The following is a 21019-nucleotide window of genomic DNA, read 5'->3' as shown; positions in this document are numbered from 1 at the left end:
GTGTGTGTGTGTGTGTGTGTGTGTGTCTGCATTGGCTCCTTGAATGAGTTGGCATTATGTCTACGTTTAGTTCTGTGGTACATTGTTTTTGTTTATTTTATATTTTAAGTGTTTATTTTGCCAAATGAATATTTTTGCATGTGTAAAGTCCCGCCTAGCCCTCTCTCTTCCCCCAGAGAGGATGGAGTTCACCTCCCTGCATGCGTCATACCACCTCCCCACCACTCGGGGGCGTATGCTACACCTCTCTGTCAGGTAGGACCTGAAACTTATCAACTAAACCAGAAGAAGAAGAAGACATGCGTTTTTACCCAACACAAATTCTAGAGCAATCTGTAACCGTCTAGAGATTTCTGTTTAGTCTGAAGATGAAATAGCTGACAATAACACATATGATGAAGGGACTGTACATTTGAATGGATGGGTTATTAAAGAGGATTGCTGGTAATGCTGTGCTTGTGTCTTATTTGGGGTTTTTAACCTCTGCACGTCACACTCCTCAATTGCTAGTGCAATATTTACACACACACACACACACACACACTCAGTTCTACCTAACAAACCCACCAACTGAGTCTAGACACTAGATAGGCTACTAGAGCAGTGGTTCTCAACTGGTGTGCCGTGGATTTTTGAGGAACCCAAATCGTTTTTGTACAGGCTAAGGAAATAGGCTAAATGGGTGTTTTTAAATGTATTCATTAACAAGAGATTTGGTAGGCTACCATGTTCAGTTTGTTTTCATGATGAGAAGCTGTCGTCCATCTCACAACTCTTTCTAGGCAAGCTTGCCATAGTTTATCAGCTATAAGCACGGTTGTTACGATATGTTGCAATTGTCAGATATAGCAACATTTTACCTGCCTGCTCTAGCAACAAAGAACTGCATAGACCAAATATGGGCATAGGAAAAAGAAACCCCTTTAATAATGTGTGTGTGTGGCAGTGTGGCATTCACCATTATCAGCAACCGTAAGTAGATGCGCCTTGCCATTTTAATTTGACATTTGGTTGAGAACCTCTGCTTTAGACTATATGACTACATGACAGACTGCTGTATATTAGACTACATGATTACATAAATACACAGGATTAGGTGTTATAATCCCTTGTGCCAAAATCCAAGGTAAAAACACATTCAGAAGCCCTTACCCAAATTAACTTAAAATTAACTTAAAAAAAGCACGCTAACCACCAATCTGCCAACCAATGGTCACAGACACAAGACAAATGGCCCAACTAACAGCAGTAGTATGCAGAATGTCATTGGGGTTATCACTCCCATCCATGTTGCCACCATATTACCACATTGAAATATCCCAGTGTTTCCCATCATAGGCGTGCATACATAGACACTAGGTGGTGCTAAAGCACTAGGAAGTTTGCTCTTTATCAACGAAAATGCCCTTTTGAAACTTGTTTTTTTAATTATTATTATTAATATTATTAAGATTTTACTGAGGTCGGTTTTAAAATGATCTTTTGAAAACCTGAGCCATTAAAAACGACTGAAACAATGCCCCGAAATGAGCCGCCTCCTTGCGCACACCCGACCAGCCTATCTCTCTTCCTTTGTCACGTGAACTCGCGCGGTCGCGCGCAGGGCACGCCAGATGCGCAGCACCATAGCAGTTCAGTAAGCGTCTTCAGATAGCAGGCATGGTCGCTGACAGGCTGCTTCTCCCGTGCCCCATCAGCCAGGTAACATACAGATCAAGCAAAATCTTACAGTTTGCCCTCTAAGCCCAACATGTAATAATTTTGTTGTGCAGTAAAATGTCTCATTCAGCACCAAACAAGCATTTTTGCGAGTGGTCACCTGATAAACTAGTTAGATGAAGCTAGATAAAGTTTTACGCTGTAGCCCAAATCAATGACAGATAACGTGACGACCACATACACATAATTTCGGTAGATTTTGCAAATTTATGTGTTAAGAAGAACGTTTTCTGTTGTATATGTTTTGTCAGGCAACATGTGTTAACATTCATTTGTGACAGAAGAAACGGGAAGTTCCCCATTACCTGTGAAAAATGCCCATCTGCATTCATGTAATGACAACAGTCAGTAGCCCACTATAACTCCTTCTCGTAGTGTTTGGTCTGTTTATTGTCTTACAGATCAAATAAAATCGTACAGTTTGCCCTCTAAGCCCAACGTGTAATCATTTTGTTGTGCAGTAAAATGTGTCATACAGCATCAAACAACTAAGCATTTTTAGCCGACTGGTCACCTGATAAAGTTTTACGCTGTAGCCCAAGTTAATGACAGATAACGTGAGGACGACCACTTAGGCTACAAATAATTTCGGTAGAGTTTGCAATTGCAAATCTATGTGTGACGAACGTTTACTGTTGTATAGGTTTTGTTAGGCAACATAAATTAACACATTGTGGTCTCTTTATTGTCTTAATTGTATATTGATTTACTAATTGCAGCACAAGTCAAATTTCATTCAACATGTGCGTGTAATTTTTTTTTATAATTAAGTGTTCCACGTGCGCTAAAAAGTGCCCCCCTCCCCCTCCTGAGCACCTGCCCCCCAAAATGTCTGTGCACGCCACTGTTTCCCATACATTGACTAATTTGTGGTGGGCCGCCACACATAAATATTCTATGTTTAATTTAATTTAATTTAAATTAAATTAAATTAAATATAAGATAAAAAACGCAGCTCAATTGCCATTGAGCTGCGCTTTTTATGCACGCAGCCTTTCCTTGCCCCGCCCCGCTCTCTCTCTCATAGCCTGCTGCCCCTCCTCTGCATGTGCATTTAACAAAATAGTCACGATTGTTGAAGGATTGTTGTTGCCACATAGAAGACGTCTGGCTAAATTGCTATTAAATCCGCTTAGCATCGTGACCATGCTGCGCAAATTTGTTCAAAACTGCTGCATTGAAGTTAACTCTGCTAAGATCTTATCACAACATAGTAGGCTAAATTGAAGAGACTAAACTAAGTTAACCCTTTAGGTGCCAGAGGTTTTTTTTTCTCGAAACGTTCGATTTTGACATCTTCCTTTCAAAAGGCTATATCTTAAAAGTGATAAGAGATGGAGACTTTCTGTAAATTAGAGAAATATTAAATATGACCCAAAGTTTATGTAGAGATTAAATGTTTAGATCTAATTTGCATATTATGACGTGGCATAATATTCAGTGGCGGCCATCTTGGATTATAGAATTTTCATGAAAAGTCGCATGTTTGAATGATAAAATGCACCACTTCTTTTCCCCCAAAATGTCCCTCACCTTCTGTATGCTATATTGGACAATACTGAATGTTCAGGTAAGTAGTAAACAAACTGTATAAATCATTACTAATAAATGGCAGAAACAAACCAAATGCATGTAGCGGTAGGCTGGCCTTTTGCTGTAGAGATTTTCCATTTACTACATACAGTAGGCACTCTGATTCCATGTATGGGGCACATATATATTATTCAGATGACACACAAACACAAGTAGACAAGACCTGTTTAGTTCAAAAGCTCACTTGCCACGGCAAGGCACAGATCAGGAGTGAGATGACGAGACAAGACAAGAGACAATGTTAGTATTTGTTTTCTTTTTGTTGTTTTTGTTGATGTTTTTTTCTTTCTTAGCTGACAAAGACACAGTCACAAGGACATGAACACACAAAAAAGAACACATGTCCTAAATGGTCAGGGAAATAGATAATCAACAGTGTAAATCATTACTAATAAATGGCTGACAATTTTTTTTTATGTAGCAGGCCTTTTGCTGTAGAGATAATGACTATCCATATCCTATCCATATCCATATCCTATCCATACAGGGCCGGCATTCCCATCATCTTGTGATAGACTATGCATGGCCTAATGGCTCTCCTGCCCCGTGTCACCACCTCTGCTCCTGTTGCAGCAGCATGGCCAGATCTGCCTCAAGGCCATGGCCGAAAGTGGAGAGAATTTGGCGCAGCTCGGACTAGGCCTACTGTCATTCTCATCGCGACTCCCCTCACTGCCTCTAAGTTCCCCCCTAACTGTCCTATGAGCACTTCGACCTCGTCTAACATACCCAGTGGCATTAGACAAAGGCTCCACCACGTTACTGTGACCGTGATTGCGGAGAGGCACACATTCAGAAGACAGAAGCTAGCGCTATGGATATTAGGCTACCTCCAGCCTCGCTCGCCACACCACTAACACCCTGCTAACTTCCCCGATGAACACCAAACCCATGAAACATTATTCCCACCAGTGACATTGGGCAAACGATTCAACGTTTGTGCTTGGTGTAAGCTAAACTATGGAGTAAACTCTCACTTTGTCCAGCTGCATCATTGCAAGGCAGGGACGCATCTGAAGCCTCACTAAACGAATCACCGTCATTTTCTGAAGGCAGATATTCCCCTTCAGAATCAGGGTCCGCGAATAGAAGACCCAACACTTCATTTCAGGTAAACTTTTTTGATGCCATTAGATGATAATCTAATGCAAATACTCACTGACGTTGACAATATCGCTCTGACAAAGTGGCTCACACGCACACTAGCTCCGGTATTTCACGCACTGATTCAATGCGCTGTAGCTAGAAAGTTTTGTTTAAAGCATGTCGTTTTTTCGACTTGGGGATGACGTATGACATGTCTGCCATCTAGTGGAGTGGAGGTCGAATGAAATATGACACCCTATTTGACTAAATCGTCCGTTTTATTCAGTACCGCATCTTGTCGAGTAAACTCGACCGTGGCGCCTAGAGGGTTAAGTTATGCAATCAAGCAGTATCTCAAAGCTAACGTTAGAATACTGTTTGGATGCCGAATTTAGCATGCTTAGCCTACTTACAGCTGCTTGTCAGTTTCGTTGAAGGGCTCATTTTATTGACTCTGACACTGAATGTTTGCAAAATCCCGATGTAAATGGAAAAGTGTTTTCCAAAACTCCAAAGTGCTTGTCCCAAGGAGAAGTACGAACCTTTATTTTAACTATGTAGAAAATGTTATTAATTGCATCCACACATCAGCAGCCTTTGAACTGTGTTACAATTGCAATTTGCAAGGGTTCCCTCAAGTGACATGCACTCAATTAGACCTATACACTACCAAGATGATCCCCCAACCCCCCCCGTTGTCCAAGTCACCTACCGCCACAAATTGAATCCAATTCTGTGGGAAACACTGTATCCAATACCCAAAATACTCTTAACCAGCCCAGGCATGGTCTTTGTTGGTCCGTCCCGTTGATGTGGACTGAACCATAACCCTAAAAACCCTAGCCAACCAACCATCAACCTAGGCACAGCCCATCACAAACACAAAACAAATTAACCAGTTAGCTTAGCCAGTTAGCTTAGGCCCCATCACAAACACAAAACAAATTAGCCAGTTAGCTTAGCCAGTTAGCTTAGGCCCCATCACAAACACAAAACAAATTAGCCAGTTAGCTTACGCCCCATGTTGCCACCACATTACCACAATAAACATCCCTAGGCTTGGTCTAGGGTTGGTCCGTCCGTCCCGTTGATGTGGACTGAATCATAACCCTAAAAACCCTAACCAACCACCATCGACCTAAGCACGGTCCGTCACAAACACAAAACGAATGAGCCAGTTAGCTTACCTAAGCTTGCACCCCAGGAAGGGTAACTTCTCCTTACCCACAACCATTCTCTTGCTCGTTCTGCTGCCAAGGACATGTTACTAACCACCTGCCTTAGACTTCGTCCACAAATGCCCAATTCAGACAGCAAGCCAATAGCAGATCTGGCCACAAACCCTTGTGTGCCGATTTCAAATATGACTGCGTTTCTTTACAGATATGACATTATCAGTGTTGTGCGTGAACGAGTTCAAAAGAACGCGTTCATTGAACACGCTCATTTTTTCGTGAACGTTGAACTGAACGCAACACATTTTTTAATAAAGAACTTGAACGTGAATTAGTTCACATTATGTGTCATGAACGGCAGACATCACTGTAAATGAACGTTATTGAAAACTGAGTGACATCTGTTTTCTCTTTTGAAACGCAACGAGAGAAAGTTCCTCCCTCCTGTATTCTCGCTGGTGCCGCTTAAATCATGTATCACCAGAGCAATGCATTGCGGGCAACGTAGTGTCCGGCTGAGAATAGTTGAATAGCATACTGGCTTCCGCACAACGTTACCCGTGATGAATTGCAGCAGAGCGGGGTAGGCATAGCAACGCCGTGTAGCAGGCAACAACGAGAGCGCGGAGGGCTGGAGGAGCGAGAGAGAGAGAGACAGCGCTGCAATTTTTTTAAAAAATGGCTAGTGGAAGTGATGGCACGGAGACTGGTCTACCTTGTCTGTACTGCTGCAAGTTTCATTACCTGGTAAGAAACTCTCAATTGCAGTGTCATGAGCAAATGTCTACAATGAGCAGCTTCAAAGAACGTAGATATTTCTAGCTCGTAGTGTGAAAAAAAGTATTTATTTGAATATCTCACGAAAAAAGTCAAATGAACTGAACTTTGGACTAGTTCAGAATTAAAATTGTGAACTTTGAACGTGAACTGTTCACTTTGAGCTTGTATGAACTGAACTTGGACTAGTTCAGAAAAGCTGTGAACTGGCACAACACTGGACATTATTTAGTCATATTTGACACTCCGGACCAAAAAAACTCCACCATGTCACGTCAACCACCCAAATACATAGTAGGCTATACTAGATATCTCTGTGTCTTCAGTATGATAGCTTTACATTGGTAGGACACTGGTAGTTTTATAACTTAAAGGTCTCATCTCATGGTTTCTTCATTAAAGTTGCAGTGGTCTGTAGTGTTGATGAATGCCCTGTGAGCCGGTTCTGGTGAAAAAAATGCTCCTGCGTCTGTTTCATGCTGTTCTAGTTTTGTGGGGAAGGTGGGCGGGGAGGAACGACTGGATTTCGCCTCTAGTCATGAATATTAATGACATGCTAATGAATTCACCTCTGATTGGCTAACAGTACTGTGACGCTCCCTCCAGTGCGTCCTCATCCGATTCTGCCTCTGCTATGCTCCATATTCAACTTTACAGTGCTAAAACCTGGCTAGAACTCAAGTCAAAACTGTTGCACAAAATGTCTTCGGAGATACAACTTCATGTGTTTGATCCTAGTATTCGAGTAGGAAGAAGAACCGCTTCCTGATCGTTTGTCGGTGAACGTTGGTTTAATAGAATGGTAACAATTGCCTGTCAGCTGAAAATTTCTCCTAAAAGAGGTAAACATTTGTGACAATCGTCATCTTGCTTTCAAGTAATAAACAGTTGGAAACGTTTTAAAATGAAGACCTATTTCTTTACACAGTCAAAAGTCTTCGCAATCTTCCTAGTAGATATTTTACTTCACAACACAGGTAAGCACCCTAAATGCAGTTCAGCCACTGACCTAGCCTGCTAATGCTATCGAATAGCTAGATAGTTATGGTTTGAATTCCATGATACTATCATTGAAAGACCACTTGGTCATAGCCCAATATATATATAGATCTAAAATGCAAACACGCCTACCTAGCTATATTTTTGCTTGAATTGTACCAGAATGCCTACAGAAGCAGAGAATGTGTGCTGCAAGACTTCTCGTAATGAGAACTATGGCTTTGATAGCCTGACATTGGCAGAGGTTAGCCTACTCAAGTTGTTTTCTGTCACGTATGACAGAAAAAGTAGCCTACTATAGGAATCTTTTATAGTATTTTGGGACTAAATATTACAGTAATCTTATAGGAATACTATAGTATTTGGACATACTATAGGTACTATAAGACTACTATAGAAAAACTATAGCGGTTACAGGATATTATAGAGTTATTAGTAGTACTTCTACAGTATGTCCCAATTATTCCTATAAGATTACTATAATATTTTGTCCCAAATACTATAAGATTCCTATACTACCTTTTCGTAAGGGGATTGCTCATGTGGTTAGAAAAATGGGCAATACCAGTACCCCTGTTGTCTGTATGACCCTGTACCCAGGATTAGAACCAGTCTGCCTTAGCAGAATGTACTCCCTTCAAAATGCACTAAACATTCGACTATGGCCCTCTGTGAGAGAAGATATGAAAGGTAAGATAAACCTTTAGCTTAAAAGGGACAAAAACTGATGAAACTCCTAAAACAAATATACAAAACAGGTCAAGTTTCAATAAATAACTTTATTATATTTACATACAGCAGTGGTACTCAAAGTGTGGTCCGCAAGCTATCTCAAGTGTTCCACAAGTAGATGTGGTAAAATATAATAGATGAGTTGTTTGCAATATTGAACCAACTTGTATGTAAATCCAAACAGTTCTGAAACACTGATGTAACCTATGCCAGTTTAAATCATATGAATCCTCTGACACCATAAGCAAGGTGGTTCAGTGAGAAGGCCTATTGTGTAATATACTGTTGAAGTAGGTCTACTGTTTTTTTTTTTTGTTGTTGCTAGGTGGTCCGTGAAACACTGACAAATAGTAATATTGCAGTCTATTAAAACAATGCAAACACAAAACAAGAACATCCAAACTATGCACAGAATTAACAATGTCCTCTTTTTGCCAGACGATGCAGACATCTGGCCTACAGATCCTTTGTAAGATGGTGCTGGGATTATTTAGGGGAAAAGGTCTGAGTTGTTGTTTCGGCTTGTATTGTCCTGGGGATCCGAAGGGACAACACACAAAATACATTCATTGGCTGTGATGATTCTATTACATTGCTCTTTGATTGCGCTGGGCCATAGGTGGAGCCATCAGGTGTTATTGTGGAGATGTCGCTTTCATCCTCCTCCTCTTGATCAACCCGAGGTCTTCTAGCTGGCCTTGGATGAACAGGCTTGATGGCAGTAGAGGTAGCAGGCCCCCATGCCCATGGTGTATCCGAAGTGCTTGTATCAATATACTTTTCATGAAGTATTCTGTTTGGGTACCTAAAGTAAATAAATGTGTATTACTGTCAAGTTACAAGATACTAATAGTACACAGGACATTCACTATCTCACACAAAACTGTACTTGCACAATGGAAACAAAAATATTTTAGTGACTGTGGTAAGGTGTATGATGTAATAAGTAGCACACCCACAAGAAGACATTCAGTAATATCAATTCTATCTGTTATGCAATTCATGGGTTTCATCAGGTCCATTTACACAGGTGTATTAATCAAGCACCATGCAGTCTGCATTCATAATCGAGGAGCTTGATTTTATAAACCTGTGGAAAGTGACCTGAAGAAACCCATGAATTGACTTTCCCAAACATTGACGAGCACATAAGAACCTGTATTAGCCTACTAGAAAAAGACTTCTAGAAACTAGTTCTAACTAGCACAACAATAAAAGTTAGATCACAAACCTTTGCTTCTAACGTGATTACCTAATGTAGGCTAGAAAGCTGTGTAGCCCAACATGAGGATGTGCTCTGGAAGACATACTAAAGTAAACAGCAAGTAATCAAACAAAACATCATTGTAGGCCTACAAAGGTCAATGTATTAATGGCAAGAAGACATAAATTAGACTAAAGTGTAAATACCTGGGCTCTAGTGATAGCAACTTAGCCTAATAGTGCACGGGTATTGTGTTTTTGATTTTCTCTGTTTAGACTAGAACAATACCCGTACTTAGTTGAGCATAAGATATTGTTGCTAATATTATTATTTGTGGTTTAACGCTTAGGTTAGAAGATTATAGGTTCAACAAGCTAAATCTCTGTGTAGTGTGGTCAGTTTCTTATGAGTGTAACGTTAGCTACACCAGGCACATAACTGAAGCATTCCGTTCGTGTAATGTACTGCATCAATTAACTTCCAATAGGCCTAATCCATGGAAGTAGCTACACCTGGCGTGTTAGTGGCCTGTAGGCTACGTTTGGGAAACTAGACCATTCCTCTAATGGATTTTACCAGAGCCCTTCCTATTAGACATTCTCTGATTTTACACGTCGAGAACAGAACACTTCAGTTACGTGCCTGGTGTAGCTTCCTGTAATATAGGCTAGCCTAAGCCTAGCTTGTACCCTTTTCATGCATGCTAACGTGAAGAATATGAACATGCTATTTTGTAACAGGCGTTAGGTGGAAAAAGTTTGTTTGTACTTACAGCCTGTGAGCTGGTGGTCGATCGTCATGACGGTACAGAACCAGGTTTTCAGAACATCGATGCAAAACCACTTTCTAACTGTAGGCAGTGAGTGTGGTCGAAATGATTGGAACACAGAACTAATGTTGTACTACTTCGGTGGTGGTGTTCCAATGATAAATCCGAACCATTTCTTCCTCAACTCTTGTTTCTAAGGCAAGACATGCAACATTGATGTGTTATTGCCACAAATAACACAGGCAGGATTTTTTTCCGCCATGTTAGCAACTTGCTGTTAGCTCCTACTAGCTGCAGAGAGACAATCCCCTAGCTGCAAAATCTTCCAGTCTTCCTGTAGGCGGTCACAAGCCAAGGTGGGCGAGGCCATGAATAGTCAGTTTCCCTTCGGCGTCATTGGGAAGGGCTCTTTCTGATTCGCTTGTTTTTCCGTGTATTTTCTTTCATTGGCTAATGCGGGCAATGGAGGTAGAAGATCATTTTCACGTGCAGCATGCATATGCAACTTGAAGTGAGCTATAGTATTTCGAAAGTAACAAGTATTAAACGGTTTCTCAGTGAATGAGACCTTTAACAGTAAAACAGGACACTCTGGTAGTTTTTAATGATAGCTTATCATCAGTAAAACAGAAGGACACTCTGGTAGTTTTTATGATAGCTTATTATCAGTAAAACAGAAGGACACTTTTTTTTTTCATGTTTATTTACATGTGTAGATATCTGATATCAGCAGGTCAAATAGAAAAGGGTTGGATTGTCAACGTTAGCAGGAGAGCTAGGCTGCTCTTGTCTAGACTGTTGACTGTATAGTCAGGGGTGTGTGGACATGAAGCTCTTTAAGCCCCCTAATGGTGTCTGGCAGGACTTTCCTCATTTGCTCCGTCTTGGGCATGCAGTCCTGTGTGGTTAGCTGTTAGCATAGCTTAGCGTTGTTTAGCTGAGCTATTGCATTTAGTAGGATAGCTTAGCTGAGCTGAGCTATTGCACTGAATAGGATAGCAGCTCACAAGAACAGTCCAAGACACCGGCAATAGGAACCTCTGCCCTAACGTCTCTCTTCTAGGATTTCGTCTCCAGTCATTCATTTACGACAAACAGTCATGATGGCCAACATACCCAATTACTTTTCATCAGTAAGGACAACAAAAACATGGTTAAAATGTGTTAAAAGAAAATATATGGGAAAATATCAACATATAAACAACATCTATATATAATGTGCTGCTGGGTTTGCTCATGACAAATATAGAAAGCTGTGTGTTGGTGAGCGAGAAAGCTGTGAAAGCAGGATGAGTAAGCAGTGAATTAGGTTCAAACAGCATGGTGCTTCTCAGAGCTCAAGTACTAGGCACAGTAAAGCTCGTTCACTGCACGTAATAAAGCTTAGCCTTAGATTTAGGCCTAACTGTGTGTAATAAAGCTCAGCCTTAGTTTTGGGCCTAACTGTGTGTTATAGAGCTCAGCCTTAGATTTAGGCCTGTGTGTAATAAAGCTCAGCCTTAGATTTAGGCCTAACTGTGTGTAATAAAGCTCCGTCTTAGATTTAGGCCTAACTCCGTGTAATGATTTAGGCCTAACCATAGACTGTATACAGTCTATGGGCCTAACTGTGTGTAATAAAGCTCAGCCTTAGATTTAGGCCTGTGTATTCTAGAGCTCAGCCTTCTAGGCCTGTGTGTTCTAGAGCTCAGCCTTCTAGGCCTACTAAATCAAGGAGTAGCCCAAAGAGTAGCACCGCTTTAGAACTATGAGGTGTGCATTACTATAGCAACTAAACAAACCATCAGAGAATGCCAGCTGAAGGCTTCAGAACTTTGAGGTGTGCATTACTGGGTAACTTAGCAACTAAACAAACCATAAGAGAATTACAGCTGAAGGCTTCAGAACTTTGAGGTGTGCATTACTGGGTAACTTAGCAACTAAACAAACCATAAGAGAATTACAGCTGAAGGCTTCAGAACTTTGAGGTGTGCATTACTGGGTAACTTAGCAACTAAACAAACCATAAGAGAATTACAGCTGAAGGCTTGATGGTCTGCAGTAATTGGCTCTGAATCTCCCAATGCTTCTGTTAAGGAGTTTACTAAAGTTATGCCTTTTGGCAGTTCCGTACAATAAAAGCTGTTGCAAGGCATTGACTACAGGCATTCAGGCATTAATGCAGGCCTGGTCAGACAATTCTGCCAACAAATACTCGACACACTTGCTTCCCTCAAAATAACCTTCTTGTTAACGCTAGTCTAACACACTGTGTGGATCAGCACTGCCCAGGAACACGCCTGGCATCCAAAACACATTTATGAATTATGAGTGAAAACACTTCATGTGAAAAATGTGCCATTTGAGGGCTATTGCTGGAACACTTGCTTTTTTAACAATTAAACATGTTTTAATAATCCCAGCATTGGTAAACACTGTGAGATGGCCTCTGGACGTGTGTGTGTGTGTCTCAGGGTGTGTGTGGGTGCTGGTGGACTGTGATGTGTGTGTTAGTGTAAGAGAGTTCACTAAAACCGTGATGCAACAGACCAGTGAAGGTACAGACCAGTGTGTGTTACTAAACAGAAACAGAAACAAAAACATTTAAACATTTAGTCTGGCTTGCAGTGCATTTAAACTGCCCCCCCTCCAAATCACACACACATTTAGTCTGGCTTGCAGTGCATTTAAACTGCCCCCCCCTCCAAATCACACACACATTTTTCAACACAAGCACACAGACCCACTTCTCTTACACTCAACATACACATACAGTACGTGCCCAATATGTTTGTTCCTTACAAACATTTATTTACACAAATGGCCTTGTGAACAACTCTATATACAGATTGTGTGTGTGTGTGTGTGTGTGTGTGTGTGTGTGTGTAAGAAGTGGTGTGAGTCCGGCCGGATGGCCGAGGTTGAGAACTCTCCGCAAACTCAAATTGGCATTCGCATCACAGTTCCTCTGCGGCTGGCTCAGGGGTGCACACAGCCACCTGAAACACACACACAGACACGCACATACACACACACACAATCAGACACACACACACACGCACACAGACACACACGTAGTCAGGCTAGAAGTCATTAAATAAAAGCCCAGTGTTCTCTCTGCAGCCCCAAACAGAATGTTTGATTTACTGTAAACTTTATTTATCGTAAACTTTCATTCATCTTTTATCTTTAGATTTCACTTTAAACTTTCATTCATATGGAAGTTTCACCGTAAACTCTATTCATCTTCATATTTAACTGTACACTTTATTAATTTTCATATTTCACTGTAAACGTTCATTCATGAGGGAGTTCCACTGTAAACTTTATTCAGCTTCATATTCCACTGTAAACTTTATTCAGCTTCATATTCCACTGTAAACTTTATTCAGCTTCATATTCCACTGTAAACTTTCCTTCATATAGAAGTTTCACTGTAAATTGTATTCATCTTTATATCCACTGTAAGGTTTCATCTTCATATTCCACTGTAAACTTTCATTCATATGGAAGTTTCACTGTAAACTTTACAGTGTTCATCTTCATATTTCACTGTGTCTTCATATTTATTGAAAAGTGTCTCACCTGTGCACTCCAGAGGGAGGTAGGGGGCCGCCTCAGCTGAACAAACTAGAGGAAGAGAGAGGGATAGATAGAGAGAGAGAAGGGCTATCAGAAAGGCTGCAATACCGAGTTGCTCCAGAGGAGATGACTAGTGATGCAGACTCTAGTAGGGTCGAAGGTCATGACTGGTGATGTGGACTCTATTAGGGACTGAGGTCGGAGGTCACGACTGGTGATGCGGACTCTAGGAGGTCGGCGGTCAGAGGTCACGACTGGTGATGTGGACTATAGGAGGGACTGAGGAGATGACTGGTTATGTGGACTCTAGGAGGTCGGAGGTCAAACGGCTGAATAATCGCTGATGACTAAGGTCAGTATGTCGGCCCAGTGAGTGTGTTATGTATCCCTCTAGAAGAGAGAGAGATAGGTATGGACACACGCACACAGTGTACTATGATTGGGGAGGGTGAGGGGGGTAATTGATGTTAGAGTGAGCTATGATGAGGTGGGGGTGAATCACATTAGAGTGAGCTATGATTGGGTGGGGGTGAATCACATTAGAGTGAGCTATGATTAGATTAGATTCAACTTTATTGTCATTTAGCAGAGTACAGGTACAGAGCAAATGAAATGCAGTAGACATCCAAGCAGAAGTGCAAAGAAGCATTAAGTACCAAGTGCAGGTGGAGTATGATGGGGGAATCCTGTTACAGTGAGCTATGACGGAGCTGGGAATCCTGTTACAGTGAGCTATGACGGAGCGGGGGGGGGGAATCCTGTTACAGTGAGCTATGACGGAGCTGGGGATCCTGTTACATGAATCATGTAAATGAATATGTCAAAACTGAGCTGGAGACGGCATCATTCTCTAAAAGGAAGCGGTTAAAACACACACACACACATCTACACACACACACACATGCACATCTACACACACATGCACATCTACACTCACACACACACACACACATGCACATCCCAACCTACAGACTACCATCACCACTTACTACTTCTCTTTAGGCATACAACTCATCCACACACACACACACACACATTCTGAGAGGACTGTTAAGACAGCCAGAAGGCAGAAAGATGCCTACAGCACACCCACCAGGTGGAGACACACACACACACACACACACACACACACAATACGTACACATCTACACACACACACACACACACACACATGTGTCCCAACCTACAGACTACCATCACCACTTACTACTTCTCTTTAGGCATACAACTCATCCACACACACACACACACATTCACATTCTGGAGAGGACTGTTAAGACAGCCATGGCAGAAAGATGCCTACAGGGTGGAGACACACTTGTTGCCACACACACGGGCCGGTGGACGTGGGCGAGGGCGTGGATGGACAGAGAGGGGGGCACCCTGACACACACACACACACACACACACACACACACACACACACACACACACGTATACACACACTCACACGGGAGGAAAATGAAGTGGGACGTGAGTCATCATGGTGAGGGCGTGTGTGTGCCAGGGCAGAACAACCCAGTGTGTGTGTGTATCTAAGACACTTACCCCAGTGTGTGTGTGTGTGTGTGTCTATAATATCTATATAATAGAGTGGTTTAATATCTCTATAATATCTATATAATAGAGTGGTTTTGGTTTTGGATAAATGTGTGCTGAATGAACAAATGTAAAGGTAACAAACACAATGACCAATCAATGAGGCCTTTATTCAACAACACAAGGTGCCCTCATTAAAATGACGGGCAACATGCACAGTCCAGAGTCTAACGAAAGCTAATTTAGTAACAAATTTCAGAGTCTAACGAAAGCTAATATAGTAACGAATTTCAGAGTCTAACGAAAGCTAATATAGTAACAAAGCCCAGAGTCTAACGAAAGCTAATTTAGTAACAAAGTCCAGAGTCTAACGAAAGCTAATTTAGTAACGAAGTCTAAAGTCTAACGGAAGCTAATTTAGTAACAAAGTCCAGAGTCTAACGAAAGCTAATTTAGTAATGAAGCTAATTTAGTAACAAAGTCCAGAGTCTAACGAAAGCTAATTTAGTAACGAAGCAAAATCTATTTGCTGCCACATGAGAGCTCAAGTGGCGACACAAAACACTTTGGTCATTTAAAACACGTTGGTCATTTAAAACACGTTGGTCATTTAAAAGGGGATCCAAGGTTTCAGTTCAGTAAGAAACACACATAAACAATCAGTGAACAGAGAAACACACATAAACAATCAGTGAACAGAGAAACACACATAAACAATCAGTGAACAGAGAAACACACATAAACAATCAGTGAACAGAGAAACACACAGAAACTAACCGTGAAAGGAGAGAAAAGAGAATAGAGAGAAAGAGAGAGAGAGAAAGAGAGAGAGAATAGAGAGAAAGAGAGAGAGAAAGAGAGAGAGAAAGGAGAGACAGAAAGACAGAGAAAGACAAAAAATAGAGGAAGAAGACAGAGAAAGAGAGAGAGAGAATAGAGAGAAAGAGAGAGAGAGAACAGAGAGAAAGACAGAGAGAGAATAGAGAGAAAGAGAGAGAGAACAGAGAGAAAGAGAGAGAGAGAAAATAGAGAGAAAGAGAGAGAGAAAATAGAGAGAAAGAGAGAGAACAGAGAGAAAGACAGAGAGAATAGAGAGGGAAAACACAAAGTAGAGAGAGAAAAAGTGCAGTTCATTTTAGATTTTAGGTGTTGGGTTGTTTGGGTGGTGGGTTGTTTGGGTGTTGGGTGGTGGGTTGTTTGGGTGTTGGGTTGTTTAGGTGGTGGGTTGTTTGGGTGTTGGGTTGTTTAGGTGTTGGGTGGTGGGTTGTTTGGGTGTTGGGTGGTGGGTTGTTTGGGTGTTGGGTTGTTTAGGTGTTGGGTTGGTATTGGGTGGTGGGTTGATGTTGGGTTGGAGTTCTTACCAGCTGGCTCTGACAGCCTCGATATCACTGACCAGGTTCTGGGCCAAACAGATCCCAAATATCTGCAGAGGGGGGAGGACACATCAGAGACACACACACACACACACACACTCAACACACACACACACACACACACACTCAACACACACACTCAACACACACACACACATGCACACACTCACACTCTCACACACACACTCACACTCTCACACACACACACACACACACACACACACACACTCAACACAGAGATCTGCTCTTCAGAGTCTTGAACCTTCAGTCATCCCAGAGATCAGCTTTTCAGAGTCCTAAACTACACCAGACACATAACTGAAGCATTCTATTCACAGAGCAAAGGCAGCAACACTTACATTAGCTTCCACTGTAATCAATGGAACTGGCTACACACACACACACACACACACACACACACACACCTATTGCACCCAAGCTAGACAGCACACTTCCACACACACACACCTGTTGCACCCTAGCTAGACAGCACACTTCCACACACACACACACCTGTTGCACCCTAGCACACTTACACACACACACCTATTGCACCCAAGCTAGACAGCACACTTCCACACACACACACCTGTTGCACCCTAGCTAGACAGCACACTTCCACACACACACACACACACCTATTGCACCCAAGCTAGACACCACACTTCCACACACACACCTGTTGCACCCTAGCTAGACAGCACACTTCCACACACACACCTACCTGTTGCACCCTAGCTAGACAGCACACTTACACACACACACACACACACACACACACCTGTTGCACCCTAGCTAGACAGCACACTTCCACACACACAAGCGCACACACGCACACACACACACACCTATTGCACCCTAGCTAGACAACACACTTCCATACACACACCTGTTGCACTCTAGCTTGACAGAATACTTCCACACACACACACACACACACACACCCTATTGCACCCTAGCTAGACAGTACAATTCCACACCTCAAGCACAAGGGGGCGCTAGTTTGCTTTTTTGACTGGTTGGTGCTGAAGTAGCTTTAGTGGAGGAATGGTAGGACGGATCTGCCATGGGCCTACCAGAACCTCTGGGTTTCAGCCCTAGACCCTGGCTAGATTTGACCAGGTTAGATTTGGACCCTGGCTAGATTTGACCAGGTTAGATTTGGACCCTGGTTTGATTTGACCAGGTTATATTTGACCAGGTTAGATTTGGACCCTGGCTAGATTTGACCAGGTTAGATTTGGACCCTGGCTAGATTTGACCAGGTTAGATTTGGACCCTGGCTAGATTTGTTGCCAACTCATTGTCAGGCCTCGACTTCCTTAGAGACTCCCAGGGATCTGCAGGGACCCGCTCCTGAGTCCATATCTGGACATGACTGAGGGAGGAACAGCTCGTTTCACAATTCTGCTTTCTTCTCAGTTTTAGTTCCTTAATTTGTTCCCAACATTTGATTCCTCATTTTGTGGGTTGAAACCTGGGGCTTAGTCTCATGATGTTGTGTCCTCATCTCTGAGAATCAACACACACACACACACGTGTGCGCTCTCTCACAAACACAAACACACACACACTTATGCTCTCTCTCTCTCTCTCTCTCTCTCTCTCTCTCTCTCTCACACACACATACAGACACACACCCCTACGCTCTCTCTCTCCTTCTCTCTCACTCTCTCACTCACACACACACACACACACCAATTCTCACCTGTAGTAGTGTGATGCCTATGAAGATTCCAGCCACTACGGCCAGGTTGTCCTGGAGCCACTTCACACACACACACACACACACACACACACCCATTCTCACCTGTAGTAGTGCGATGCCTATGAAGATTCCAGCCACTACGGTCAGGTTGTCCTGGAGCCACTTCTCAAACTGCGGCACGCAGCCCTTCACATGGATGTAGTTCTTCTGCTCCGCGTCCTGCAGGGGGCAGTGTGGAGCAGCGGAGACGGACAGGGAGAGAGAGACATGGGTGATTGGTCAGATAGAGGACAGGGAAGGGTGTGATTGGTCAGTTAGAGGTCAGTGAAGCATTTGATTGGTCAGATAGAGGACAGTGAAGCATGTGATTGGTCAGATAGAGGACAGTGAAGCATGTGATTGGTCAGGTAGAGGACAGTTTGTAATTGGTCAGATAGAGGACAGGAAAGCGTGTGATTGGTCAGATAGAGCACAGGGAAGCATGTGATTGGTCAGATAGAGGACAGTGAAGCATGTGATTGGTCAGGTAGAGGACAGTTTGTGATTGGTCAGATAGAGGACAGTGAAGCATGTGATTGTCAGAGGAGAGGGAAGCATATGATTGAGCATGTGTGTGTGCGTGTGTGTGTGCATTTGTGTGTGTGTGTGTGTGTGTGTGTGTGTAATGCACGTGTGCGTGCACGTGTGTGTGCATGTGTTTGCGTGTGTGTGTGTGTGCGCATGTCTGTGTGTGTGCATGTGTGTGCGTGTGTGTGTGTGCATGTGTGTGTGCATGTGTGTGTGTGCGTGTGTGTGTGCGTGTGTGTGTGCATATGTGTGTGTGCGCATGTGTGTGCGTGTGCATGTGCGTGTGTGTGTGTGTGTGCGTGTGTGTGTGTGTGCGTGCGTGTGCGTGTGTGCGCATGTGTGTGTGTGTGTGTGTGTGTGTGTGTGTGTGTGTGCGCGTGTGTGTGTGTGATGAGGACTAAATGTCCTGAAGGCTGTTGAGTTGACGGTTTATCAAACAGTCTCAGATTTCCTCCACACAGACCAGAGAACAGTGAAGCACAAAGCCGTCTAGTCCACACATAGTCCACTGCACCTGTCTAGTCCACACATAGTCACCTGCACCTGTCTAGTCCACACATAGTCACCTGCACCTGTCTAGTCCACACATAGTCACCTGCACCTGTCTAGTCCACACATAGTCACCTGTCTAGTCCACACATAGTCACCTGTCTAGTCCACACAGAGTCACCTGCACCTGTCTAGTCCACACAGTCACCTGCACCTGTCTAGTCCACACGTAGTCACCTGTCTAGTCCACACAGTCACCTGCACCTGTCTAGTCCACACATAGTCACCTGTCTAGTCCATAGAGTCACCTGCACCTGTCTAGTCCACAGAGTCACCTGTCTATTCCACACAGAGTCACCTGCACCTGTCTAGTCCACACAGAGTCACCTGCACCTGTCTAGTCCACACAGTCACCTGCACCTGTCTAGTCCACACATAGTCACCTGTCTAGTCCATACAGAGTCACCTGCACCTGTCTAGTCCACACAGTCACCTGCACCTGTCTAGTCCACACAGAGTCACCTGCACCTGTCTAGTCCACACAGAGTCACCTGCACCTGTCTAGTCCACACACAGTCACCTGCACCTGTCTAGTCCACACAGTCACCTGCACCTGTCCTGGGTGCATCTCTATTCTCACAACTGGCGCAACCTCATAGAATGCATCTGAACAGGTTCACGCCCACTTTTAGGGGAAAACATGTTAGCATTATGTCATTGATTCCAATGGGAAAGACATCTAGTGGTCATACATTACATCTTGTTATTAGTTCACAGGACATTCAACTCTTTTACCAACACAATAGTTAGCTTGCTAGCTAGCTAACGGTGGAGCTTCAGTATAACATAGCCAATGTCTCACTAGTTGTAGGAAATACGTTCGTATTTCAAGTGACAGAATTAAGGTGTGACTTATGTTTAGTTGACGTTATGACATAAAGTTAAGTTTGGCGTAACTTTGTTACGTTATACTGCATGCACACGCTAGCCTGGAAACCAGACTCTCTATGCACACGCCCCCTTTTAGGGGAAATATGACCGTTTGGATTAAATGGAAACCTGGAGCTGCATCAAGTGGGGAGTGAAAAGGGCTTGTACTTACTAAACCTTTAAACAAACGTGAATAAAAGGCACAAAATAAGGTTGGTGTGAGTTATCTGTGTGTTCATGGGGTTAAGGTTGGTGTGAGTTATCTGTGTGTTCATGGGGTTAAGGTGACCATTAAATTTTTTTTGTTGCTATTTCCAGTTTACTAACTAAGGAGTGTCACAAACGAGTAGTCACAGTCAAGTTGCCCGTGGCTGACTGTATAATGTAACGAAGTTCACCAAGCCTAACTTTATATGTCATAACGTCAACTAAACATAAGTTTAGCACAAAGTTCCCGGATGTGCCGGAGCTGTGTCTGGAAACATGCCCATTATGACATCATTATGTATCTGGCTCCATCTCCATGGAAACACCCCTGTGTGCCTGTCCCAAATGTTCTGTGGAACTCCCCCAGTGTTCCGAAGTCAGAGGCAGCCATTAATCCACAAATAGCAGAGGAAGGACAACATGGGGGAGCACAAGTGTGTGTGTGTGTGAGAGAGAGAGAGACGCAGCAGTAGAGACACACTCACCGTCTTGGCTCGCACGTCATATCCACACTGTGTGTTTATGACATCCTCCTGCGGAAAGAGAAAACAGACTGTGTGTGAGTGTTTATCGCTGTGTGTGTGTGTGTGT

General features: G+C 43.0%; 1 protein-coding gene across 1 annotated transcript in view; it reads right to left on the bottom strand.

Moving 5' to 3' along the window:
- Positions 1-12823: 12823 nt before the first annotated feature.
- tspan5a (tetraspanin 5a) overlaps positions 12824-21019 on the bottom strand; it is a 34310-nt gene continuing 26114 nt past the window's right edge. Inside the window, exons 6-10 of the mRNA XM_048236181.1 lie at positions 20914-20961; positions 18338-18454; positions 16516-16577; positions 13619-13663; positions 12824-13032 (exon numbers count right to left, since the gene is read on the bottom strand). Of these exons, the coding sequence (XP_048092138.1) occupies positions 13651-13663; positions 16516-16577; positions 18338-18454; positions 20914-20961 (240 nt within the window). The 3' untranslated portion in view covers positions 12824-13032; positions 13619-13650. The remainder of the gene's footprint in view (positions 13033-13618; positions 13664-16515; positions 16578-18337; positions 18455-20913; positions 20962-21019) is intronic.

The sequence above is a fragment of the Alosa alosa genome, chromosome 24, assembly GCF_017589495.1.
Source record: "Alosa alosa isolate M-15738 ecotype Scorff River chromosome 24, AALO_Geno_1.1, whole genome shotgun sequence".
Lineage (NCBI taxonomy): Eukaryota > Metazoa > Chordata > Actinopteri > Clupeiformes > Clupeidae > Alosa > Alosa alosa.
This window is presented reverse-complemented; position numbering and strand designations above follow the sequence as displayed.